This window comes from Cladophialophora immunda (assembly GCF_000835495.1).
Source record: "Cladophialophora immunda strain CBS 83496 unplaced genomic scaffold supercont1.3, whole genome shotgun sequence".
NCBI classification, from domain to species: Eukaryota; Fungi; Ascomycota; class Eurotiomycetes; order Chaetothyriales; family Herpotrichiellaceae; genus Cladophialophora; species Cladophialophora immunda.
Window position 1 is genome coordinate 1,432,124 of NW_015622543.1, and position 23,563 is coordinate 1,455,686.

General features: G+C 54.2%; 8 protein-coding genes across 8 annotated transcripts; 5 read left to right on the plus strand and 3 right to left on the minus strand.

The window, feature by feature from the left end:
* The first annotated feature begins 173 nt into the window (after positions 1 to 173).
* PV07_05026 (GTP-binding protein ypt1) lies at positions 174 to 2,092 on the plus strand. The gene is made up of 5 exons (XM_016391895.1): positions 174 to 497; positions 656 to 779; positions 855 to 902; positions 956 to 1,183; positions 1,244 to 2,092. Exons 1-5 carry the CDS (start codon positions 487 to 489, stop codon positions 1,436 to 1,438), a joined length of 606 nt encoding a protein of 201 aa, XP_016249414.1. The 5' UTR covers positions 174 to 486; the 3' UTR covers positions 1,439 to 2,092.
* A 4,365-nt stretch (positions 2,093 to 6,457) lies between these two features.
* PV07_05027 (uncharacterized protein) lies at positions 6,458 to 8,167 on the minus strand. The gene is made up of 2 exons (XM_016391896.1): positions 7,785 to 8,167; positions 6,458 to 7,672 (listed from the first exon to the last, which is right to left on the minus strand). Exons 1-2 carry the CDS (start codon positions 8,049 to 8,051, stop codon positions 7,487 to 7,489), a joined length of 453 nt encoding a protein of 150 aa, XP_016249415.1. The 5' UTR covers positions 8,052 to 8,167; the 3' UTR covers positions 6,458 to 7,486.
* A 221-nt stretch (positions 8,168 to 8,388) lies between these two features.
* PV07_05028 (uncharacterized protein) lies at positions 8,389 to 10,617 on the minus strand. Its single transcript, XM_016391897.1, has 3 exons — positions 10,155 to 10,617; positions 9,942 to 10,098; positions 8,389 to 9,890 (listed from the first exon to the last, which is right to left on the minus strand). The coding sequence occupies exons 1-3, from the start codon at positions 10,360 to 10,362 to the stop codon at positions 8,813 to 8,815; spliced, it is 1,443 nt and encodes a 480-aa protein (XP_016249416.1). The 5' UTR covers positions 10,363 to 10,617; the 3' UTR covers positions 8,389 to 8,812.
* A 1,772-nt stretch (positions 10,618 to 12,389) lies between these two features.
* PV07_05029 (uncharacterized protein) lies at positions 12,390 to 13,220 on the plus strand (the record flags this gene model as incomplete). The annotated part of the gene is made up of 4 exons (XM_016391898.1): positions 12,390 to 12,417; positions 12,466 to 12,495; positions 12,544 to 12,889; positions 12,911 to 13,220. 4 exons carry the CDS (start codon positions 12,390 to 12,392, stop codon positions 13,218 to 13,220), a joined length of 714 nt encoding a protein of 237 aa, XP_016249417.1.
* A 26-nt stretch (positions 13,221 to 13,246) lies between these two features.
* PV07_05030 (uncharacterized protein) lies at positions 13,247 to 14,485 on the plus strand (the record flags this gene model as incomplete). The annotated part of the gene is made up of 2 exons (XM_016391899.1): positions 13,247 to 14,223; positions 14,293 to 14,485. 2 exons carry the CDS (start codon positions 13,247 to 13,249, stop codon positions 14,483 to 14,485), a joined length of 1,170 nt encoding a protein of 389 aa, XP_016249418.1.
* Positions 14,486 to 15,332: 847 nt separating this feature from the next.
* PV07_05031 (uncharacterized protein) lies at positions 15,333 to 17,499 on the plus strand. Its single transcript, XM_016391900.1, has 2 exons — positions 15,333 to 16,491; positions 16,703 to 17,499. Exons 1-2 carry the CDS (start codon positions 15,848 to 15,850, stop codon positions 17,118 to 17,120), a joined length of 1,062 nt encoding a protein of 353 aa, XP_016249419.1. The 5' UTR covers positions 15,333 to 15,847; the 3' UTR covers positions 17,121 to 17,499.
* Positions 17,500 to 18,272: 773 nt separating this feature from the next.
* Positions 18,273 to 19,572, plus strand: PV07_05032 (uncharacterized protein). The gene is made up of 2 exons (XM_016391901.1): positions 18,273 to 18,524; positions 18,672 to 19,572. The coding sequence occupies exons 1-2, from the start codon at positions 18,476 to 18,478 to the stop codon at positions 19,340 to 19,342; spliced, it is 720 nt and encodes a 239-aa protein (XP_016249420.1). The 5' UTR covers positions 18,273 to 18,475; the 3' UTR covers positions 19,343 to 19,572.
* A 2,617-nt stretch (positions 19,573 to 22,189) lies between these two features.
* On the minus strand, positions 22,190 to 23,466 carry PV07_05033 (uncharacterized protein). The gene has a single exon (XM_016391902.1). It carries the CDS (start codon positions 23,433 to 23,435, stop codon positions 22,398 to 22,400), a length of 1,038 nt encoding a protein of 345 aa, XP_016249421.1. The 5' UTR covers positions 23,436 to 23,466; the 3' UTR covers positions 22,190 to 22,397.
* Positions 23,467 to 23,563: the final 97 nt, after the last annotated feature.

Sequence of the window (23,563 nt, forward strand, 5' to 3'; positions counted from 1 at the left end):
TCTCTGTATTGCTATTTTGAGCGGCGCCTGATGCCACATGCGAGGGCTAGGTTGCTATGATGATGATGCTGGTCACTGGTGAGAGGGAGTCACGCAGCCATACAGCAACGCAGGCTTCCTTATTTGTGGCTGGGCCACGTGATCTGCCCAACCTTGTCATCATCAGCCACTCCGGAACGTTCTCTCTTACAGGCTTCAGCCGCCCAATTACAAGGATCTGGAAAGGTGACAAAGGAGCCTGAGCCTGCGCCTAACTGCCTACTACGTTGCCACTCTTTCGTCTCCAAGTAGCGGATCTCAAAGCCCAGGTTGGCCGCAAACGCCTGACGCCAGATTCGTTCTACCATCAAATTCACCCTTTCCCTTGAACTCAACGGTCTACTTGGCTTCACCGACCTAGGCTGTCCCTCAACTACTTGTACAAATCAAGTCCAACTGTTTCACGATTCCTGAACCTCCTGAGAAACCCCTGTTCCGTTGAGCACCATGAATCCAGAGTGGTAAGTCATCCAAAGTACCAACAATCGATCATCCTTTCGACTGCAACGTATCGGAGTGAGTCTTTCGCTAACAGTCTTTAGAGTCGTGCCTTCGAGAATCCGTCCTCCGAAGCCATCGCCCTGCTACTCCATAGATATTGACGCTTGTCCCACAGATACGATTACCTCTTCAAGCTCTTGCTTATTGGAGACTCTGGTGTCGGAAAATCATGCCTGCTGTTGCGATTCGCCGATGACACCTACACCGAGTCTTACATCTCTACCATTGGCGTCGATTTCGTACGTTGTTGCGATCCCTTGGCTGCTGCCCTGGGATTCCGGGTCAAGAGGAGTGGGAGGCTGACACGGGTTTAGAAAATCCGAACCATCGAACTCGACGGAAAGACTGTCAAGCTACAGATTGTAGGCATAACTTTCGCTCTTTGGCTTCGGTGTGTGATCTGACATCTGAATAGTGGGATACTGCCGGTCAAGAGCGATTCCGAACCATTACCTCTTCCTATTACCGAGGCGCTCATGGCATTTGCGTGGTCTACGATGTGACAGATATGGACTCGTTCAACAACGTTAAGCAATGGCTACAAGAAATCGACCGCTACGCCACTGAAGGAGTCAATAAGCTACTCGTCGGCAACAAGAGCGATATGTCGGACAAGAAGGTGGTCGAGTACACCATGGCAAAGGTACAGTGGCGCATACCCGGGTGAGCAGGCGAAAACGCAGCAATACTCATTTTGCAACAGGAATTTGCCGACAGCTTGGGGATCCCTTTCCTCGAGACCTCCGCAAAGAATGCGTCCAACGTCGAACAAGCCTTTTTGACTATGGCCAGGCAGATCAAGGAACGCATGGGAACCACTACGGTCAACAACAAGCCCACGGTCCAAGTCGGACAAGGTCAAGGCGTGCAGTCGGGTGCTGCCGGTGGTTGCTGCTAAATTGGCCACAACCGCCATGTCGACGACATACGGTACGAGGGAAACGCGCAAGAGAGATAGTCAATCGTTGGAAGCAGGAAAGGCATTGGCCCACGCTTGAGCAAGAGACAATCGAAGAGCAAACGTAAAGCATTCCTGTCTCTCAACATACAGATTTTTGCCCCTCATGGATTTTCGGAAGGCGTTGGGGCGCAAGATCGGCGAAAGATTCAATCCGATGTCTAGACTTTCTGCTTCAGACAGCCATCCAGTTTACACACACGGGCGAGGAACCTCTTTTTTGTTGTTGGAACGGTCTTGGGGAAACCTGTCTCCGGCTTCGGCAGGCTAATGATGGGATGTTTTGTGAGCGGAGCTGGATGTGGACGTCGATGGGACTTGCTCCGAGAAGGGAACGGCGTTTGTTGTCGACAAGAACGCCTTTTCTGATTTAGTCAGAGCTCCATCGAATTCACGAACGGTGTTGAACCATTGGATTTCTTATGCTCTCCTGTTTGCTTCCCTGTTCTACATGGATTATATGTTCTTTTTATTGACACACCATCCCCCGGACAAGCAAATCCTCCTGTGTTTGCACCATGTGCGTTTGCAGATGCAGTTTCTTAGTTGCTGACATACTTGATAGTGCATATATCAGAGATTGCCAGACCTCCATGTCACTCACTGGGGCTGGAGGAACACGCAAGAAGTCCAATGGCCATACCATGGCTTCATGCGACTGCTCAAAAGCCAGGGGTCATCGGTGCTTCTGTGCTTTTGCGAGCTCCTCATCAGACTAGCACCAGATGACCAGCAACCAGCGAGCGGTGGCAGAATCTCAGAAGTCGGTGGACGACGGCAGAAGGGATGTCGACAAGCGATGTGATGGCTCAGACGGACATGTGAGGCCATGTTCCAGACAATTTTGCGGACGGCATAGGCAAAAATGCCTGCTCTCCTCCTCCACGAAGGACTCAACATGGCTGCTGCCGGCCGGACCTGATGGGATCCAGGAAGATTTAAAAAGCCATGTTTCCCACCGTCCAACTTCACCTTTGACCCAACCAGCAGCGACACCAACGCGACACCGGCCTTCTCTTGTCCTGACAGCATGATCGCAAACTCTCTCGTCGCCGCGGCGATGGCATACACCACCGTCAGTCCGCTCCCCACTCTCCTGACCGACGGCGGAGCACCCTGCATGAGCTTGATGTGCCCCGGACCAGAAAACGGGTCTTCTCCAATTGATCCAACATATTGCACGGTGGTTGTAAACACGGCTGGATGTGTCGGTCCTGTCGCCACAGTCGCGCCAGGAACAACACTGAGCCCATTTGCACCATCGCCAGCAAACGGTACGAGATGGACCCGCGGACCTCTTCCCAGTCATGTCAGTCTTTCGCGCCAGCCTTCTGACCGTTCCTCAGTCACTTCAAGTCCAAACTCCGTCACTGTCACTCCTACGCCAGGGGTCAGCTGCACACCAATACCCACGGCATCTCTATCAATTTCTCCCACTGACACTTGCCTCGTGACAGAGGAACCAGCCGTGACAATATATCTATCACCGTCGAGCGCAGATGCGTTCCGCTCATCATTCTCAGACAACCCCACCACTTCGGTAAGCAGCTACTTCCTTTCGCCCTCTAGTAGACACCCTTCCTTCGTGTGCCTGCTGCAAGACTAGGTTGAAGGCAGATCCGCACCGCGCCTGTACCCAAAAACAACCTTTGAGACAACATTCAAGAGAGAAGAGAAGGCCAGACACAATCAAGACAGAGACAATCATCTCATACGGAACAACCTTTGATACAAAGCGCAGCCATTTCAACATCTAAAGTCCACGTGGCGTCATATCCTATCAAGTCGACAATCATCGCACAGGTTGTCAATTTTGTGAATGCGAGGATCTGGCTCCGCTACAATTACACAAAACACTCGAGTGTCCCATCACTGACTGGCTCTTTTCTAGATCGCAAGTTCCTTGTTGTCTCTGACTACTGCTCAACTTCAACCGTCCACCTCATCGCCCTTCATCTCCGCTGGAATAATGACCAGCTTATCTCCCTTGTCTGTCTCTTCAGCCTCAATCCCTTCAACCACGACTACGAGCACCAGCAGTGCTGCTTGGACTTCGACCGCATGCGTTGCTTTCGGAGTCCCTGATCCTGTCGCATGTCCAGGTGGCGCACTGAACCCTTCTGAGAGCTCAAGTCCTACGTCTCTTCCTCCGTCATCCTCTACCACGAGTGCCAATCCCGCTGAACCTGCAACTTCACACCTGACATCCCCTTCGTCCGCGTCAAGCACAGTAAGCACAACATTGTCGGCTTCATGGACTGCTGTCTCACCAGCCCTGACTTCAATTCCTGCCACGGCTTCAACTTCACCTGCAAATACCACCACACCGGGGCCTTTCGTCGATCACCCCTACGGTAGAGATCATGGACACCGTCACACCGCTATCGCAGTGCCCCTCGCAGTCGGAATCCTCATTCTCTTTTTGACGGCAATCTTCCTTTGGCGACGCTATCACCCCTCCTCATTCCACACAATCCTCGACTCCATTCCGGGCTTTGGCTGCTTTGCTCGATGGCGCAAGACACGAGAAAAGAATCGGCAGACTCGCGCCATACACCGCTTGGGTATCTTAACAGGAGATGGTCGTCGCTTTGATGGATCAGGATCAGTCGCAGGTGACACATACGCTCGGCATTTGAGGAAGTTTGAGGAAGATGCGGCGCGCGCAAAAGGGAGATACAGCTCCGACGCGGGTGGCCAAGCTCCTGGCTCTCCTTTCTCGACAGGAAACCGAAGTGCTAAGAGCGGCGGCACGCCACGGACCCCCAAGCTGGGGAGTCCCTGGAGATACACGCCGACCAAGGCCAGAAGCCCCAGAGACATGATCACGCCGTCGTCCGCAGAGAGCAACCGGGTCTACGGGTCGGGACGTCGGACGGACAGTTTGCAGAGCTGGGAGGAGACATGGTATGCCATGGGCACCATGGGTGGGAGGGAGGAGGAGATGGGGGAGGAGGAGATGGGGGAGGAGGAGGAGGCCGCAGGTGGACCTGGCCAGTCCTGGAGGAAGCTGGTTTGACTTGTACATATGATACCAATAGGGGTCGATTTGGACATTTGACAGGGAGACCTCCTGGGTGACAACAGAGAGCTCTTTACTGGTTACATCACAGGACCATTCCCATATGTAGTGGACCTTCTTGTCTTTGTTGGCAGCAGTGGGTTCGCCTTTTTCAGCTCTATACACAAGCAATATCTAAACGGCGGCCACCTCGTGCATGACAATGACGTTTGTAGAGGATGAAGACGGCTGCCGACATGTGTACAGTGCCATATGTTCAGCGTTTGCACCTGGCACCTGCCTCACCTTGATTTCTTGGACCGAGACTATGCTGTGCACAGTTTCACTACGACGTCCTCCTGCCTCCTATTTATCTGTGTTAGCTACGACGACCTCCTGAGACGTGACCTGAACTCCTCACCCCATTCCCGCCCAAGATGGACAAATCCTCCATAGCGCCTTGGGCACGACTGCCTCCTGAGATCAAAGCGAATATCATGGGACGCCTTGTACGAACAGACTTGAAGTCCTGCCGTCTACTGGACAAGTGTACCAGTCTGGCAGCCACGCGTGCTCTCTTCCAAACACTCTGTCTTTCGCCAAGTATGAACAGCGTCCACCGGTTGTCCAAAGTCGCAGCGCGGCCTGACCTCGCCAGTCAAGTGCATACCCTGCAGGTTCATCGGCACTATCTCAAAGCGGTGTCGTTCGACGAATGCATCAGAACCGGCCATCTGGCGGCCCGGCTTCAGAGACTGCCTCCTCTTGATGCAGCCTCGCATGCTCTGGAACTCTCGCGCGCATACAGGGACGAGCTAGACGCCCAACTTCGATTCCCAAACGAAGGTCCTCCTATGCTCTCAAGCTCGCTGAAGAAATTTCCGCGGCTTCAATGCTTTGTGCACCGCGGCACATTGACTCGAACCAAGGAAGGAGATTATCTCCTCGACGGAGACTCCGATTTGTTGAGACGGACGGGCATAAGAACGCTGGACGGTGGCAATCACTACCTGCTGATGAACTCGGTCTTGCAGAAGTGTCGGGGTATGAAGCCTGCATCCATCGACTTGTCATCGTTCTACTGGTGGGAGTTCTACAACTGCATGGAAATCCCACACGCAAAGGCGCTTTTGGAGAGAGTTACCAGCTTTAAGCTGACGTTCGAAGTGAAGAGTTTCGATCGACCGCCATGCCCTCTCAAGCCGACAAGCGCCCATTGGAGGAAAGGCCTGACAAAATACCTGGAGAGCCTCGCAGGATATCTGCCCGCGGCTGAACAGTTGTGGCTTGGTTTCGACGAATTGCCTGTCGGACATCAGAGAACCCATTTTGTTCGCCGCTACGCATTGACAAGAATGACTAGCCTGCTGCTCCGTTCTCCAAATCCCGAGACTCCTTTGTGCAGGTTGATTAGCCTCACTCTGGAAAACATAACGGCCCATCTGAAAGATGTATGCAATTTCATTGCACAACACTCCCAGACGCTTAGGTCGCTCACCATCATCAATCTTCGGCTGAGCGAGGCAGGTACACCCAGTGGAGGAATCTTGGCCTCAGTGATGAAGTTGGTCTCGTTCCTCAACAAAGAAACTCAGCTGGATAACTTTTCCTTGCAAGGCACTGTTCTGGATCCTGACGGCGCCAGGCTGATGTGCTGTCCAAAAGGGAAGGACAGTATTTTGCACGACGTTGAGGAATATGTTTGTCACCGCAGCAATTTCCCCTTCCACAGCCCTGAAATACTCCTTCGAGCGCTCGACACGTCTTGGCCCTCCGCCACGATCACAGGCAACAAGGTCACGATACCAGGTCCACGCAATAGTAGGGTTGAAATAATACTTGGGGGCGATGAATCGTGGTATGTTGAAGTGCCAGACTCTCCGCACCACTGACGAGGTCTTTGGCAGTCAGGAGTGGCAGGAAACGCAGGACGATGGAAGGTCTGTTGGGAAGGCGGATGGGATATGGATGCATGTCTTAGCAAGCGCTCGATGTAATCATTTGGCAGTAACTTGATTTGCTGCTGCGTGCTGTAGTCGTCTTATCAGTTAGGGGCAATTTCCATCAGCCGAACCTACAGCAATACTTGCAGCCACACCGGCCACTAGGTATTACAGAGCATATCGCAGCAAATAGAGTCCCTCCACGTGCACAGAGTTCCCCGAACTGTCTGAGATCGGTTTGAGCACGCAGAGAGTGCGCAAACAGCGGAAAGGTCTCTGCAGGAATTCCGTACGCTCGGATCCAGTCCAGAAGTCAAGGCGATGGACTCTCAACACCCAGGAATGTGGTTGCCCAGGACGTATCAAGATACATTGTATCGTCTCTCCTGTCAGCGCTGCTCTGTCCTCACTCTCAAGACTTCATCCGCGTCCCAACATCACCGACGAACCTTTCGAGGGAGGCCGCACAGTCCCGTCCCGTCGCTCCCCTGAGACCACAGAGAGAGAGGACCTCTTCGTCATGATCTGTGCTGGGTAAATCCAAACAAATTGGCACTCTGAACGTGTCTTGGGGTTTTCGGTCGTCTGGCAATTGCCAGAGGGTTTGGCTGTTGTATGTGCCCTGAGTGCCGCATTCGGTACATTTGTCCCACACATGCGGTGCTGGTGCAGGTGCCACGGTCACGCTGGAACGAGGTAGATACACCGAGCAGAACTTGTGCGATAGCGAGGGGAAGGAAAGCGACAAGACCTTTTGCCAATCGCGCAGAGGGGGATTTTCCGTCGTTTGTGTTGCGGTGTGCTGCCTTGTCTAGAGCATTGATATACATCCATCATTCTCGGCATCACCATCGGCCTCCACAGGGAGACAAAGCGTTTGGAAAGATGCATCCGATAGAAACGCGCCCTCGATTCTTCCCGAGACTTTTTGATTTCCTAAATCTCCGAAATTCCAACGAACCTGAACCTCCGAAATCTCTGACCCGCGATACTGCCCACAAACCAACCCCGTCGTCCGGGGGTGTGAATCATCATCACCTATCATCATCCATCATACTCGCCCGGTTTGCGGCTGCGACTCATAAACGCGTCGAGGTCCTTGTCGTAGATCTCGGCCTCGTCGCCTTGGCTGCCGCTCAGGAACGAATGCCACCTGACCTCCCCGCCTTCGATCATGATGGGCGTGGCGTACGGAGCGCGCTCGGGGCCCAGGTAGTCCCATAATCGACTCTGTGGTTTTGTGGGCAGCCAGTCAGGAACGAGCGCACCACTCTGCAAACCGAGTAACGACAATAACAACAACGTCCAGACCCGAGGAAGGTGTAAGGAAATCAGTACGTACCAGCTGGCCCCAGAGGCGCGCATTGACCTCCTTGCTCAACAGCATGGTCTCGGGATCAAAGTAGGGCAGCGTGGGCAGATCGTGGGTCTTCTTGGCCTGCATGCTCAGGTTCGTCCACTGCGTCTCGCACCACAGTTTCTTGCGGTAGTCATTGCGGTTCTGCTCCTCTTGTGACCCCCCGTGCGCCGACCTACCGGGCCGCGATGCAGAGGCGATGATGTCCCCCGCGGTCTTCCTCGTCGAGGTTGCTGCTGAGAATGATGACATGGCGTTTCGAGGGGGCTGCGGTCGGCGACGTGACAGCCACGGTCTCTAGAAGCGTCCTGGTGGACCTGTGACAGAGTGTTTACGGTGAACTGGCGACGCGAATCGTTCCTAGAATAGAGAGAAGAGAGAGAGAGAGAGATGACAGGCCGTCGCAAAGAAGTGATATAAGGCCTGGTCATGTGGTGCTCGGCAGGCTCGGGTAAATCTGCGCTATTTTTCCGATGTGCCACTCGTATCACTTGCTCAATGGTGACGTTGCGGGTTCATGTCAGTCGGTTATGGAACAATCAATTCTCGACGATAATTGTTTCTCTCAGCTATTTCGCTGTGGTGCTCGCGCAGCTAAAGTACAGGGTGTGATGTTGTGGGCTCCAGCCAAAGCCAGCAGTAGAGTACACAAAGTACAGGAGGAAGCCTACCCGCCATTGTCCCTCGAACAACCCTCGCTATCACATCGCTGACACAAGCGTCGTCACGTCATTGCATTTCATGTTTGACCCATCATCAGCTATCAGAACCAGCTCGCAAATCACACCTCGCTTTCGGATTTGTCCTATGTAGAAGCAACCTAGCTCACCACCGGCACATTGCTTTCACCTTTGTTTCATCGTCATGCATCTCATAGCTGCGCCGGGCAGTTTCGTGGAATGTTCGTCATCGTTTCTTGAAGGATAATTTCCAAGACATGATTTGGGGGTTGTCTGGATACCCAAATAAAGAGCCGCCTGGGCAGAAAGGCTATAATCACATATAACCACCCATTACAGCCGATCTCTTCCATTTCTGCGGCCATGCTTGTGCGCATGACGTTTGTGAGGGTTTGGTGTCGGACTGGCATCGTCTGCCATGGTGACAATCACGATTTCCTCAACCAGGATCAGATTCACCAGAACACCGTTACTCATATAGCTAGTCGTGGTGGTGAACTGACTGTTGGATGTGCATGGAGTTGTTGGCGAGGCGATGGGCGAAGATGCCGACATAGATCCAAGATTCTGTCCAACTGGAGCTGATATGGTGGTGTTTGCGATTGACGGAGAAGAGGTGGTGGCTGGTGCTGGAGCCCCGGGTATTGGTCCAATCGTCGCAGGCGCAGGGCCAGGCTGAACTTGGACATTACCAGGTAGCTGTTGCACAAAGTTGATTTGCTCGCGTTGAAGCACCTCGGGCACCTCCATCTGGCATTGTGTACCATCATCCACGTTTTGGAGTTTGAAGATTGGACAGTCATCCTGGTTTCCCGCGGTTCCCAGCGGAAGATTGCAGGCTGGGTCGTCGATGGCACTTTGTAAGACCCCTTCGTCCCAAGCGCACATAAAATCTCCATGGTAGCCATACCCAGTAGGGTCACCGTTGGCAAATGTAAACTCTCCATCAATACCTTTGAAAAGATTGGTTTGATAGATTGTCTCATAGAACAAGGCTGGCAAATGTACGGGATATCCCTCTGGACATCTCCCATTCTGGATCTCGTCTGGGTATGCGACATGGGTGGTATGATTTGCACTATCCAAATCCTTGCCATTCCAACATGACGGAAACATGATTTCTGCGCGCACTCCGTCCGCACATGTGGCATCAAGGAAAGTCTTGTTGCGGAGATAGTGGTATTCTCGTGCTCCTTCTGCTGGAAGTTGATAATTCAGACAGTTGAAGCCGAGAGCCTTTTCCATGAGTGCTTGTTGAGTTTTGTCACTGTCCTGCCAGTGTGACATTGGTGGATCTGGAACCGGGCCGTAAAAGGCGCGCTTGAGAGAGTTTCCTGCGATCATGCGGAAGTTCTGAGGGAATGCAACCACTGGTGTTGGTTGGTCTGCAGATGGCTCAGTGAAGTAATACCTACGGACAGTTAGAGTGTTGGACAAACGTTTGAGGAGAATCGTTTCTTACGCAGTCAGTCCGCCAGCAGTGGGAACCATCTCGAATGTGCCGTTTGCATGTTGGAAATACATGCGTGGGCTCCAGTAGACGGAATGGTCTTGGAGGATGGAGCAGCTGGTACAGTTGGAAGCCAGAAGCTCGTCGAGAGTAGGATCAAGTCCCATATCTGGAGGAATGCGTCAGTACAATTCTTGTGGGCTGTACGCGACAGTGTTGACTTACTAGAAGCACCAAACATAACATGAAGGTGTTGGGCAGGATTACCAGGGGCCATGATGGGGTCGACGCGACCGTTTCCCAATTCTCCATGGCAGAGATGACGGAAGAAGGCGCGAGCCGGGGTCAACAGGCAGAAGAAGAGTGCAAGGAGCATCAAGCGTGGCGCGGGAACGACAGCTTGAGCTTTGAGCTTGACTCTCGCGTTGGCCATGGCGGAGATTGGAGTGGTCTCTGGGATGAGCGCGTGAGAGAGGAATTGGTGGTCGCGGTAAGTCTTGTGGATTGAATTGGTTGAAGCGCGAGAGATCGGCTGGAAGGATGGAGGTTGGAAGATCAATGAACGAGTGGTGTAAGGGAGGGAAAATAAGGATGGACTGATTGATAATAAGGAGCGTGGGATGCCGGCAGACAAAGGGCAAAGTGAGGTGGTTGAGATGAATGAATGGACGCGAGAAGCGAGACTGAGGCGGATGATAGAGAGTCAAGAGACAAAGTCAGCGCTGGCATGTAGTAGAGGGGAAGGCGCTTTCGCCCACTTACCACTGTAAATTGCTGGGTGAGGCATACACTGCGCTTGTTGGTTCTTCACCAGCGACCTTCACTTGACCTCACCTCACTGTTGACCTTACAATCGACCAAGACGCGCTCCTTGCTTGCGCCCTCTGCCACTCTTGGTCTACCGCCACTAAACCGACCTGCGGCGCAAACGTCGATTCTGCCGACCGCAGTCTCGTCCTTGACTGTCTGCCTCAGCTAGCGAACCCGTTCCCAGTGACACGCGATCTCCCAGTCGCCGACTCGGTCAGCCTTTTCTCGTCCTTACAAACAGACCATCATCACAGACGATATACAAGATTGTGAAGAGCCAGGAAGAACTGTGACCGTCAATCAAACTATTTGCTGGGTTGAAGGATAGAGAGACTGCTTCAGTCAGCCAGCTGCGACGCCTTTCCAAGGTACGTGTCTCAACAGCTCTCTGGAAGCATAAGTTGTCAGAATTGCAAGGAGAGGACGTGGATGTGCAAGATGCACACACACAAACAGGAGGCAATGCCCAATAAATCCACAAAGACAGGAAGAACGCAATGCACACAATGAGACTGCAATCAACAAAGACTGCTTCACCAATCTCCTCTGCTCATCTTACAGACGTGGTCATTCGTTTGCACCTGTCTCCATTCGTTCCATCCTCTTCGCTTAGCAGGCCCGACCTGAAGGTCTGCAGCTGTGGCAGAACCATGGTTGAGTGCCCGGCTGAAATCCCAATTCCTGCTGGCTGCCTTCGCTCTTCCTGCATCAGCGGCAATGCAAAGGTAATGCAGGAGAAGGTCCAGCCGTTCATCTACCGTTCAACTCTTTGTTGTTGCACGTGTGGCATGGCATTTCTTTGTCATCGTTGCTGCACGCTGCCGTCTGCTAATCTCCGCCGAGGTACCATACTCTGGTTGGAGAGGCGAAAAAGCAGCTTCGATTGGAAGGAGCAACTTCAAATCGCCTTCAATGTCAATCATGATGCTTCCTTGACATGCCACGACTAGCCGGAATGTGCGAATGTGTACGCGTGTGAACAAAATGAGAACATCCCTTGCGTCACACTCCGCTAAGCTCAGGTACGAGCGCTTGCTATCAGCGACTCTCCAGGGCCTGGGAGAGATTGCTCCAGTCGACTTCGCAAGCAATCGCGGGTACATGGCAATCGTACCTGAGGTGGAGTGGAAAGGCAGAAGGAACAAACATCGGAGCAGAAAGAGAGTCCTTGAGACGACGACGTTTGTTAGGTTTGGTGAGCAGCGCTAAATTGGACAAAGCCGGTGCGAGATTGAGTCAAAACGAGTAGGGGTCCTCAGCCGGGTTCCGGATGCCGGTTCGCTGATTTCTGCCAGGGTTGTTCTGTTCGAGAAGCCTCTGTGTGTCCTACAAGCAGACCGACAGAATAAGGAAAACCACGATCGGGACCGCAACACGCAGACAGCACTCAAGGCGTCGATAGATCTCCGGATGATCCAATCGAAAGACTCCCGCAAAGTCTGCACTTGGCGTACCGAAGATCCTCGCTGATAGCCGCTGGTAGGCGAGGTGCCTAAAGCTTTCCCCTGTCAGGTCAACCAGGGGTTTGGAGTACTTAGTGCCTGTCGCAGGGCTCTGGACAACCAGAAGAAATTTTCTTAGGCACCGAAACCCTGGTATGCGGTAAAATTTGTAAGAGGGGATCATTAAAGAGACAAAATCCCACAAAAGATGGATGTGACAGCCATGACCTCAGCCGGTAAGCCTGGTACCCGTCAGATCTGCACGCTGGTCTAACTATCAACAGAGAGGGATGGTGAAATGGCTCTAACGCGAAGTATGTGGCACGAATTTTTGTGTCTTCCAGGAACTAACTCGTCTCTAGTGATGAGCAATAATATGTCTTCGTCTCATGTTCCCGAGGCTCGGGTTCTGATAATCATGACCGGGGGCACGATCTCCATGCAAAGGTCTCCCAATGGTCTTATTCCAGCTCGAAACTTTCTGGAAAGGTGCATGGCGCCCCGACCGGAATTCAACGATGGAGAGACCCATGATCCCATTTCTGTGAGGTTTCACGACGGACCCGAAGGCCTGGGCGAGTTCCAGAGTTTGCGGACGCCAACAAGCGTGTACGGGAAACGTGTCAGGAAAGTTGGCCATCTTCAAAACCCCAGAGCCTCGTCGCATAATGCATCGAAATCCGCCGTGACGAAAAGAACGAGTCGGAGGTGTTGCTAATACTCTCACAGATATGCCGTACTGGAATTCGAACCACTTCTCGACTCGTCATCCATTGACAGCAAAGGATGGGCGGAGATTGCGCAAGCGATATTTCGCAACTACAAGTTGTTCGATGGCTTTGTCGTTCTTCACGGCACAGACAGTCTTGCATACACCTGTTCAGCTCTCAGTTTCATGTTGCAGAACCTGGGCAAGCCTGTCATACTCACGGGTAAGTTGCGTCACCAGCGATCTTGCGGTGGGACGGAAGTTTTGCTCCAGGACCTCCATCTAACACGGCTCTTTCGAGGTGTTACCGGCGATGGTCTCGGTGGCTAGGAGGGGGATGGTCAGCGCTGGAATAGATGGCCGTTTTTCAAAACGGGGCTTTGGGCAAAAACGTGTGGACGAAGCTGACCTTTCTCAAAGGATCCCAGGTGCCTTTCTCCGAGCGCAAAAATGATGCTCTCGAGAATCTCCTCGACTCCCTGGACATTGCAGGGCACTTCATGATCCCCGAGGTTTGCCTCTGCTTCAACTCGACCCTGTTTCGGGGCAACCGAACCACAAAAGTATCAGCAAGCGCATTCGATGCATTTGCATCTCCGAACTTTCCTCCATTGGCCAAAATCACTGCCGTAGGTACCCACGTTGAATGGAATGCGGTCAAAAGATCGACCTCTCTGGAACCCTTCAGCATTCAACCAGACCTCGAGATACACCATGTGGCCTGTTTGCGCATTTTCCCAGGCATCAAACCGAAGATGGTAGAGGCGGTTCTGTGGACGGAAGGCCTTCGTGGGCTTGTCCTCGAGACGTTTGGTGCAGGCAATGCACCCAGTGGACACGACAACAAATTGACCCAGGTCATATCTGACGCTGTTCAACGTGGCATTGTGATCGTGAACGTCACTCAATGTCTGACTGGCAGTGTCAACCCACTCTATGCACCCGGAATGGTCCTTGGCCGAGCTGGCGTTGTTGCCGGAGGGGACATGACAAGTGAAGCCGCTTTGACCAAACTGTCTTACCTTCTTGCCCTTCCAGGAGCATCGCCAGAATCGGTGGCTAAAGACATGGCAACGTCAATTCGTGGTGAGCTCTCGGAGCACGCGGGGACCATTTTTAAACATCCGACGGGCGAGTTATCATCCCCCGTCACTCAGCTTACAGCCATTGCATACGCAATCGCCAGTGGAGATATTGAGAAGGTGAAGGACCTCCTTCGAAATGACAATCAACTGATCAACCGGGCCGACTACTCCGGGAACACACCCGTCCATCTTGCGGCAACTGGGCCTAATATTGCGATCCTCCGGCATCTTCTCTCGCTGGGTGCCTCGTAAGTTCAGAACAAGTCACTGTCGGCAGATGCTGTCCATATCGATCCAGGCTAACAAACCTTTGACAGGGTGCACATACGCAACCACACCGGATCGGGCAGGACACCTCTTTTCCTGGCTGCCAACGCTGGTTTATTGCCGCACGTAATGCTTTTAAGACAGGCAGGCGGACATCTCCATGCCGAAGAATTGGAGACGGCCAGACTCCACGCGAGCCAACGACCAGAGGTGTGGAAGCAGACAGGCCTGGGGGTGCCCTAAGGACCTGGAGACGGTGAGTTTCGAATGGGCTTCGAGGACCATCCTCAGGCCCTAGCGCAACTTTCCCAGCCTCCAGCCGTTCTAGCACATGGCTTCCAGAGGACGGTCCCCCTTGGTGGTGTGCACACTTGGTCGCCCATTGGATACCTACTACCGGGTGCTAAGTACACCAGGTCCGAAGTCCCTTCTGGGAAACAATGCCAGATCATCTGGAAAATGCCGCTGGCATTCACGCCTCGTGGCAGTACGGGACGCTACTGCTTTGCACTCGCTAAACAGGCGATGGCCAGCCATGAGCACACTCAGCAACCCAATTGTGCGATTTCCAAGACTCACGACACTGCTCGACGGGCTTGCGAAAGTCCAACACGATGGGGCCGCGGAGGTGCCCGGGGTCGAGATTGACACGTCTAACTTTGGTACCCGCCAACGGCGGCTTATGTTGTCCTCACAGCTGGAGCGGGATTGGGGACACTTGGAACCAAACAGTCATACCTACAACACCCACCGACTACCTGCTTCATCTGAATGAATGACATGGTCACCAAATGATCCTAGGACATCGGGTGAAGGCGCCACTGACGGAGACCTGGACCATTCTCGACCTAGGCGAGGCGAACCCAGCAAGCCTGGTTGGCACCATGGCATGCCGGGCGACCCTCACTTATGCTGGTTGCCACTCTCTCCCCCGCCTTTTCACAACCTGGCAACGGCCCCCGCATTTTATTCGCCAGCTGTGCCTGACCGTATGGCGGAAGTCGGCTGTCAACTCCTCGTCACCTACTACTGCGGCGTCGTTGTGCTACCCCCCCAACAAATTGAACCTATTTCAAAGGGAAATGATGGATTCGGGTTGTTATTCCTTACGGGCGGGCACTCAGGTCCGTCCTAATGTCGTGCTCAGCATGGACCCAGCACCCCGCCGCTACATTTCACTCCGGTTACGTAAAGAATAAGCTGCATCAGGTTTGGCGGTGATAGACCTTTTCACACACGGTCGCAGAATTTGCGCACCCAAAGGGTCCTCGAATAATGGGACCGAATTGACGCACGGAGTTCTTGTGACTCTCTTGCCCCTTATGGCGGAATCGGTTTTTTCTGGTTGTCCTCTAATCGTATGATACCTAGAAAGATTCTGAAAAGTACGGAGCGGTCCATTTTCGCTTTCTCATTTCTATCTTGACCCTATCGAAAACACTGTTGGCAACGCAGATTTTTTTTTCTTTTTTTAATATACGCTTGATCCTTTAAACGGAGATATTCTGTTCGCCTCTTGTGTCAGCCTCGCGCAGTCCATCGTCCCATACACACTCCCAGTTCCAGGCGTTAACTGTCTGACCTCGGGAGGCATATATTCGCCACATGCCCAATAGAAACAAGACCATAGCCATTGTCAACGGTACTGGTCGTCAGGCTGCGTCGGTCATTCGGGCAGTCGCAGCTGTCGGCTATGCTGTCCGCGCCCAGGTGCATTCGATAGAAGGCCTGGTGGCTGAAGAGCTTGCCGATTTACCCAATGTTAGGTTGTTCGAGGGGCCTCTGGTGAACAACCAAGTCCTCATCGACACAATCTTCGAAGGTGCTCAGATTGCCTTCATCAACACCAATCCCCTGGGTGGCGATGAGATCAAAATCGGCAAGGCTCTAGCCAACGCGGCGAAGAAGCGCAACATCCAGCATTTCATCTACAGCAGCATGCCTGACCATTCAATTCACAATCCACGCTGGCCAGCGCTTCCGCTTTGGGCATGCAAATTCACTGTTGAGAATTACATTCGGCAGCTTGGCCTCCCGGCAACCTTTGTTTATGCTGGAATCTACAACAACAATTTCACCAGCCTCCCGTACCCTTTATTTTGCATGGATTTCAAGGACGATGGAACCCTGGAATGGCGAGCACCTTTTCACCCAGATACCAAACTACCATGGCTGGATGCCGAGCACGATGTTGGGCCCGCTGTTTTGCAGATTTTCAAAGATGGACCCGGGAAATGGAACGGGCACAGGTACGTACCCGCGATCTCTTTTGCAGTAGGCCCCTAATTCTGGGAAACATGGCTTGTTCGCACCGCCCCGAACAGTCGAGAGTTTGTAGAGCGATCTTGTCCGGAAAATGTATCCAGTGTTACATGGCCTGGATGATCATATCCATTTTTGACGAGGTCAAAGTGGTGAGCGACACAAAGATAGTCTGGGGGCTAACAGGTTGATTCTCAGGATCGCCCTTGCATTCGAAATGCTCACCCCGCTACAAGTTTGTCAGGCATTTGAAAAGGCGTTAGACCGGCCGTGCAAATATGTTTTCAGCAAACGTGTCGAGGTGAAGGTGCCCATCCCAGACGGATACAGAGAGCAACTTGCCGGCATCGAAATCCTGTTTGGGGAGTACAATGCGCCGTACTTTCCCGGCCCAGATTTTGAGTATGACACAAGACGCAAAGGCAGCAATGATACCATCACAGGCAGAAGCAGCAACGAGGTGTCTCGCAAAACCAAATCGGGCAAACTGACGGACGAGGCTCGATCCCTCTGGCCGCCGTATAGATCCATCTATGAGTATGCCAAGGAGGCATTTGTTATTGAGGAAGAGGCAAACGGGAAAACTTGGATGATCGATAAAAGCGTCAGCACTTGAGGAAGCGGGCTTTCATCCCTCAGAGCCGACGATTCTTATGACCTTGACGACCCTGTGGTAATTACGTTTTGTGGTTAGGAACAAGCATAGCATGGGATGCATTTGTTTCGGGTTATTGGTGATAAAATTCCAGGACAGCTTCGCATTTAGATCCGAGACGGGAAGAAGGCGAGGGTTCGGTTCGTCTCGATAGAACTCATGCCTCTGCGTCGGCCATCTTAATTGTCTTCCAACAGCAGACTGAGGTGCAGAAATACGAGGTGCTTATCAAAAGTACATCGAGTCCAAAATCCGAAGGCGCATTTCTTCCTCTCCCCTCTTCTCTCCAGCATAGTGCGCGGGTTTTAGACACGGATCACATTCGACAGGCTAAACAGGACAGTGATCTTGCAGATCAATTAAGCCTCTTACCCTTGTCTTCATGATTCCAATACTAAGCAGAGAGGGACAGGACTATCATTACTGTTTTAACTCGTGTGCCCGGGGGCGCGTCCAGGGCCTCCCTGGTTCTTCATGTATATCCTCGAGGCCGATCACGGTCGAGGCACCGAAACAAACAGCAACCTAGAACGCTCTGGCCCGGGCCCTGTGCGGGAATCAAAGCCTTCCTTCCTACCGGAAGCTTTTCTCGCCCCTTGCAGAAGTTGTGTGGCCGCTTAAGCAGGCATAGGGCTATCGAAAAGCAGTAACTACTCATCGGATGTCCAAAAGTGACGAAGTTTGCGTGCATAGTATTACATGGTCGCGGCTGGCAAGTTCCACAGGGGGACCCTCAATTGCAATCAATGCGAGGAGGGGCTTTCCTAGGTTCTCAGGATCTTCTGGTCGTCTCCTCCCACTCGCACCAACCCTCATCATGGCGGTGGATTCCCTAATCTTCCACGTGGTAAGCCAGCACCGCTTAAAGGACTACCTAGGACGAATTCATCCGGTGGAGAGATCTACTGCAGAGCGGGATAAGCAAGGACACGGGCCCTATGTACCTAGGAGCCAGAAGCAAGATCCTAGCATCCACCAAGAGCCAGGGAGCATAGAGTGTTATAAAGAAAGCTGACTAAGGCACCGACTTGCTGTTGAATCCAGGATCCAAGGTTCGTTGAGTCTCCACGCCCCGTGTCCAGCCCCTTCTCAACACCCCCCAGCTTTTCTGTTCTTCGGTGGTTTCTGAACTCGATAGAGTGATAGACTGGTTTTGCGGACTGTTCTGCTGCGTCTACCACCGCTTGATAGACTTTTCAACTTTCTGCTCTTTCGCTTGCCGTTTCCAGCCCGGAGCCGGGACGCCAACATCCACCACCGCATCTAATAGAGCCGTGTAATCCGGATCCCAGGGCGACATCTGACTGTGGCCCAACATGTCCGACAAAGACGCCGCGACGCCGCGACTGTTTCTCATACGCCACGGTAAGACAGCCAATCCATTGTTTCCGAGATGGAGCCTCCACCTGGTGGTGTGGATGTACCATCTCTCTAGTCTGTAGGGAATGATTTGTGCCTCTACTCTACCTCGACAGCCGGTATTTTCAAGCTGACGCATTGCTGCCTCTACAGGTGAAACCGAATGGTCTCGTAATGGACGCTTTACAGGCATCACCGACCTCCCCCTTCTGCCCGACGGCGAAGAGAAGGTCCGCCAAACGGCCTCCGTCGTGTTCGGCCCCGGACGCTTAATAGACCCAAGCAAAGTGGCGTCCATTGTCTGCAGCCCGAGGCAACGTGCACAACGGACGCTCCAACTCCTCATGGACCAGATCCAAGACCCCCGCGCACGCACCGCGCTCGCCGGGAAGATTGACGCGACGGAAGACATCGCGGAATGGGGCTACGGCGACTACGAAGGCCTTCACCAGCACCAGATCGAATACCTCCGCAGGTCGAGGGGCTTGGACAAAGACCGACCCTGGGACATCTGGCGGGACGGCTGCGAGGGACCTGGAGGCCACACTCCCGCCCAGGTGACGGAGCGACTCGACCGGGTTATTGGGCAGATAACGTCGATCCACCGGCAAGGGTTGCAGGATGGCAATCGGAAATGCGATGCTGTGGTTGTGGCGCACGGCCATATCCTGCGAGCTTTTGTGAAACGGTGGCTGAAGCTGGAACTGGGCACCCCGATGGAGCTGATGCTTGAGCCTGGTGGCGTTTGCGGGTTGAGTTATGCTCACGGCGACGTCGAGGCCAGGGCAGTGCTTGTGGGCATGAGTTTCCCGGGCTCTGCATGATCCAACTCTGCGTCTTTTGGGCTTTGCCCATCCCCGTCCATGCTGCGCTCTTTCTCTGCCCCTTCGGCCTTTGGGTTAACAACCCTTGCCCCAGAGTGGCAGGTTCACAGACTCGCCGGTCTGAGGGATTCTCTTCTGGTGCTACGGGATCCTTCGCCTGTTCGCCTCTCTCCTAGACTCTTTGCCTAATTAGAAATAGATATGTCAAATAGACTCAAATGCTACCTCGGCGCAGAAGGGCTGTTCCTGGAGGGACCTAGGCAGAAGCACATCCCCTCTCTCCCCTTCATAAGAGTTGTGGTTTTCTGGGCAACCATGCAAGCTTGAGCACTTGACGTCACTTTTTGCGATAAGAGAATTGGTTTTATCGGATAGAAATATCGAGAAGGAAAAAAAAGCTTATCGCAGCTCCAGAGGATCTCGCAGCTCGCCTATCCGAACTCTCCACCACCACAGCGACCCGTGGCTCCCCCGATATCAACCCGACAACTACCATTCGCCAAGTCGTCCAGCTCACCTTGCCGAGTCCCTAACCTCGACCTCTCTTCGTATAATCAAGAGGAGGGCTTCCTCAGCCTCGTTGGTCAGCACACGCAGGCAGGCCAACTCCTACTCGACGAAGCAGTCGCACCCGGCGTATTGCTGTTGTGAGCGTCGTGTTTTCCCCCCTTATCACGTCCTGGGCTGGGGGACCATGCTCAGATGATCGCAGCAAGCTTCTAATCCAAGCCTAGCCCGAGCATAGATAACGGCGTGGGATCGAGCAGTCGGCGCGGTCACAAAACCTGCCCAGTGCCCACGAGCTAGGTCAGATCTGCATAGGGACTACCACGGCCCATGCGACCCCAGTGCCCATCGACCACGCCTTGCCAGAGATAACAAATACCCCCCGATCTTAGAGAACAGACACAAGCTCTCGTGACCAATTGCTTGTGCAGGTTGCTTGTGTCGGCCCCCCCAGCTCTTCCAAGCCAGGTACCCGGGATGGAGCTATCCACCTGAGCGCGGCATCTCGTCGTCATGGTCTCAGAGCCCGCTCGCCTCCGACGGGTTTCGATGCGTCGAATACGTCGCCTGCCAGAGCTGCTCGAGCCACGAAAGCAGCAGCTACTGCCGATGAACGAGGGGGGAGCTTGGAGCTTTGGAGCTCCGACCGAGGGATCAAAAGGTAGGGACGGTCCCCTCTTCTCTTGCGGTGAGTGTGCCAGTCTTTTTTTTTTTTGGCTCTATACCTGCTCGCGTGCTCGGGCAGAGACAGCTGTGCTGCGTGTTTTCCTTGAGTGCTGGCAGTCGAGCTTTCATAGCATCTGTCCCATCATGCGTCCCTCCGCCCTGCTCAAGCTGCTTGGTGCAGCGGCAACCTTGATTTCCACGTCGACGGCATCCCCAGTCGAACGGCGCGGCGATGTCGTCAAGCGAGCTGCACCCATCTCCCCCAAGGTCGTCATCATCAGCATGTTTGCCCCCGAGGCCGAGGTCTGGTACGGCATCAAGCAGTTCGACCTCCTCGCCCAGAACATCACGGTCTCGGGCCTCTCGCCCCTGTTCCCCGAAGTCCACTGCACCGCCAAGGGCGACGTCTGCCAGGTGGTGACGGGGGAGTCGGAAATCAACGCGGCCTCGACCATCAGCGCCTTCGTGCACAGCCCCAAGTTCAACCTCACCAAGACATACTTCATGGTCGCGGGGATCGCGGGCGTGAACCCCAAGGTGGCGACGCTGGGGTCCGTGACGTTTGCCAAATACGCGGTCCAGGTGGCCTTGCAGTACGAGTTCGACATAAGAGACATACCCTCGAACTTCACGACCGGGTACATCCCATTCGGCGTCGACGCGCCGGACGACTATCCTGAAACGTAAGTTTTTGTCTCCATGGAGAGAAACCCCCCCCCCCCCCCCCCCCAAAAGTTCCCCAGGAAATGCTTGTCCGGGGATATAACAAAAGGAGGGGGCGTATGCTTTTTGTGAGCGTGAGTGCAAGTGGCAGGGGCTAACCTAGACGTCGTGTCTCCGTGTTATAGGATCTACGGCACCGAGGTGTTTGAGGTCAACGAGGCGCTGCGCGACGTGGCCATCAGCCTGGCGTCGGGGGCCAAACTCAACGACTCGGCGGCCAGCCAGGAGTACCGGGCCAAGTACGCGGCGGCGAGCATCTACGCGGCGGGGGCGCAGGGCCCGAGCGTGGTGGGCTGCGACGTGGCGACGTCGGACGTGTACTACTCCGGGACGCACCTGTCCGAGGCGTTTGAGAACACGACCACCATCTGGACCAACGGGTCGGGCGTGTACTGCACGACGGCCCAGGAGGACAACGCGAGCCTGGAGGCCATCCTGCGCGCCGCCGCCAGCAACCTGACCGACTTCGCGCGCGTCATCGTCATGCGCACCGCCTCGGACTTTGACCGCCCGCCCCCGTCCGTCAGCGAGATCCAGAACCTGCTGTACGTCGACCAGGGCGGCTTCTCGCCGGCCATCGACAACATCTACCTCGCGGGCGTGCGCGTCGTCGAGGGCATCCTCGCCGGCTGGAACAGCACCTTCGCCAAGGGCATCGCGCCCACCAACTACGTCGGCGACATCTTCGCCACCCTCGGCGGCGAGCCGGACTTTGGCCAGCCCGCCGAGTTCATCACCAAGCGGCGGAAGAGGGACCTCGCCGGCCCCCGCGAGGACCAGTTCCAGGGCAATCTCAGGATGAAGCGCGCCGCCGAGAGCGCGAGGCGGCGCCTGGCCGTTGCAAAGGCCAGGGGCACCATGCCCTGATGGCGGAGTGACCCAATGCGTATAAGACGCTCGGCTCCGGGGGAGCTGGGCAGAAAAATATAGCACCCACCGACAGATTAATGGTATGACACGAGGTAGCTCTGAGTATGTGTACTCGTAGCTTGAGCAGCCCGATTCATGATGACCCGGCAGTATGTGAGAGAGAAACGTCTTAGATCTATGCTTCTCATTTATCGTTTTCTTTCCATTCCATCCAAACCACCGCGAACTGATATCTCCCAACTATTCACGGTTATTCCGTCCACTCGACCTCCATCATCGTCCTGCATTATCACCTCTTTCCCTTCCCTTTACCCCCTCCTTTTGACTTGCCCGTCTCCTTTTCCTCGCCATGCTCCTTCGCAAATCCGCCCTTGACCAGACTCTCCCTCGCGACTTGGTTGATGAGCCGAAACCGGTCCGGTCCGAGTTTGACCCCGCCATACCACCGCGTGACCACCACCATGCAGTTCCACACATCCATAAGCTGCATAAGGTGCAGCAGTCGGCCCCCTGCGGCAGTCTCACCGTCATCGTCGGAGTCCTGGACCGTGATGACCGCGCCAGTCTGCGAGTGGGCTGACTGTATGCGCCAGGCGCTTATGTTGTGCGTGGCACTGGCGACCTTCTTGTTGGAGGCGAGGAGATGCGAGAGGGAGGCCTGCGCTTCATCCAGCGACTGCACGGGGCAGGCACGGGCGACAAACGTGGATCGGCTGACCGTCAGGGGCTCCGAAAGGGTCCAGTTCGGCGGAGGTGTATCTGAGGAAGCTACGGCGGCGTTAGAGGGGACGTCCATCGCGGAGGATTCGTGGCCAGGCTCGGAAAGGAGGGCGTGGCCATCGTGGTGGATGGATGGGTGCGTGTGCGAGGATGAGGCAGACCTATTCGCGTTCGCAGCGCTTTGCTCGACGGCTTGAGTCGTCGCAAGTTCACCGGGCTCGCCCTCATATTGCCTCTGTGAGAGCAGCGGACCAGCTTCCTCGACCAAATCGAACAGGCACACCTGGCCCTCGGTCCACACCCTTGCGAGCACGTCGCGCAGGATGTGGACGGCGACCTCACCCTCTCCTTTCCGCCCACTGTCACCCGTTGACTGTGTTTTTAATATTTCCGGAGGGACATCCGGGTATTCCGCAGGGAAAGAGATCAGCAGGGAAATTTCAGATCCTGGGAGACGTAGAGCCCCGAGGATCGAAGGTCCGGCGGGGGATTGGAGGACAACAGTATCCGAACCGTAAATGGAGTTCAAGGCTTCGACCTCGTCAGCAAGAGCGACATTGGAGGTCGCGATGCCATCGTCAGTGTAACTGCCATCTCCCGAAGGCATGAGTTGGAGGAAAGACGGGATGAGGATGCGGACAAGCAGCGATTGAGGGAGGAGATGGGAAATCATTTCGGGAAAGTTGCCTCCCCGCCTCTAATAAAGTATTGGAGAAACAGTTGGCGCCGGCATCG

Bases quoted from the DNA above. Each gene is read 5' to 3' on its own strand.
- PV07_05027 (XM_016391896.1), bottom strand. From the start codon at position 8,051: ATGTCATCATTCTCAGCAGCAACCTCGACGAGGAAGACCGCGGGGGAC. The intron at 7,673-7,784 runs GTACGTACTGAT...ACAAAACCACAG, and splicing joins CGCGCCTCTGGGGCCAGCTG to AGTCGATTATGGGACTACCT.
- PV07_05031 (XM_016391900.1), top strand. From the start codon at position 15,848: ATGCCCAATAGAAACAAGACCATAGCCATTGTCAACGGTACTGGTCGT. The intron at 16,492-16,702 runs GTACGTACCCGC...GTTGATTCTCAG, and splicing joins GGGAAATGGAACGGGCACAG to GATCGCCCTTGCATTCGAAA.
- PV07_05032 (XM_016391901.1), top strand. From the start codon at position 18,476: ATGTCCGACAAAGACGCCGCGACGCCGCGACTGTTTCTCATACGCCAC. The intron at 18,525-18,671 runs GTAAGACAGCCA...CTGCCTCTACAG, and splicing joins ACTGTTTCTCATACGCCACG to GTGAAACCGAATGGTCTCGT.
- PV07_05026 (XM_016391895.1), top strand. The intron at 903-955 runs GTAGGCATAACT...ACATCTGAATAG, and splicing joins AGACTGTCAAGCTACAGATT to TGGGATACTGCCGGTCAAGA. The intron at 1,184-1,243 runs GTACAGTGGCGC...ATTTTGCAACAG, and splicing joins TCGAGTACACCATGGCAAAG to GAATTTGCCGACAGCTTGGG.
- PV07_05028 (XM_016391897.1), bottom strand. From the start codon at position 10,362: ATGGCCAACGCGAGAGTCAAGCTCAAAGCTCAAGCTGTCGTTCCCGCG. The intron at 10,099-10,154 runs GTAAGTCAACAC...GCATTCCTCCAG, and splicing joins TGTTATGTTTGGTGCTTCTA to ATATGGGACTTGATCCTACT. The intron at 9,891-9,941 runs GTAAGAAACGAT...AACTGTCCGTAG, and splicing joins ACTGCTGGCGGACTGACTGC to GTATTACTTCACTGAGCCAT.
- PV07_05033 (XM_016391902.1), bottom strand. From the start codon at position 23,435: ATGCCTTCGGGAGATGGCAGTTACACTGACGATGGCATCGCGACCTCC.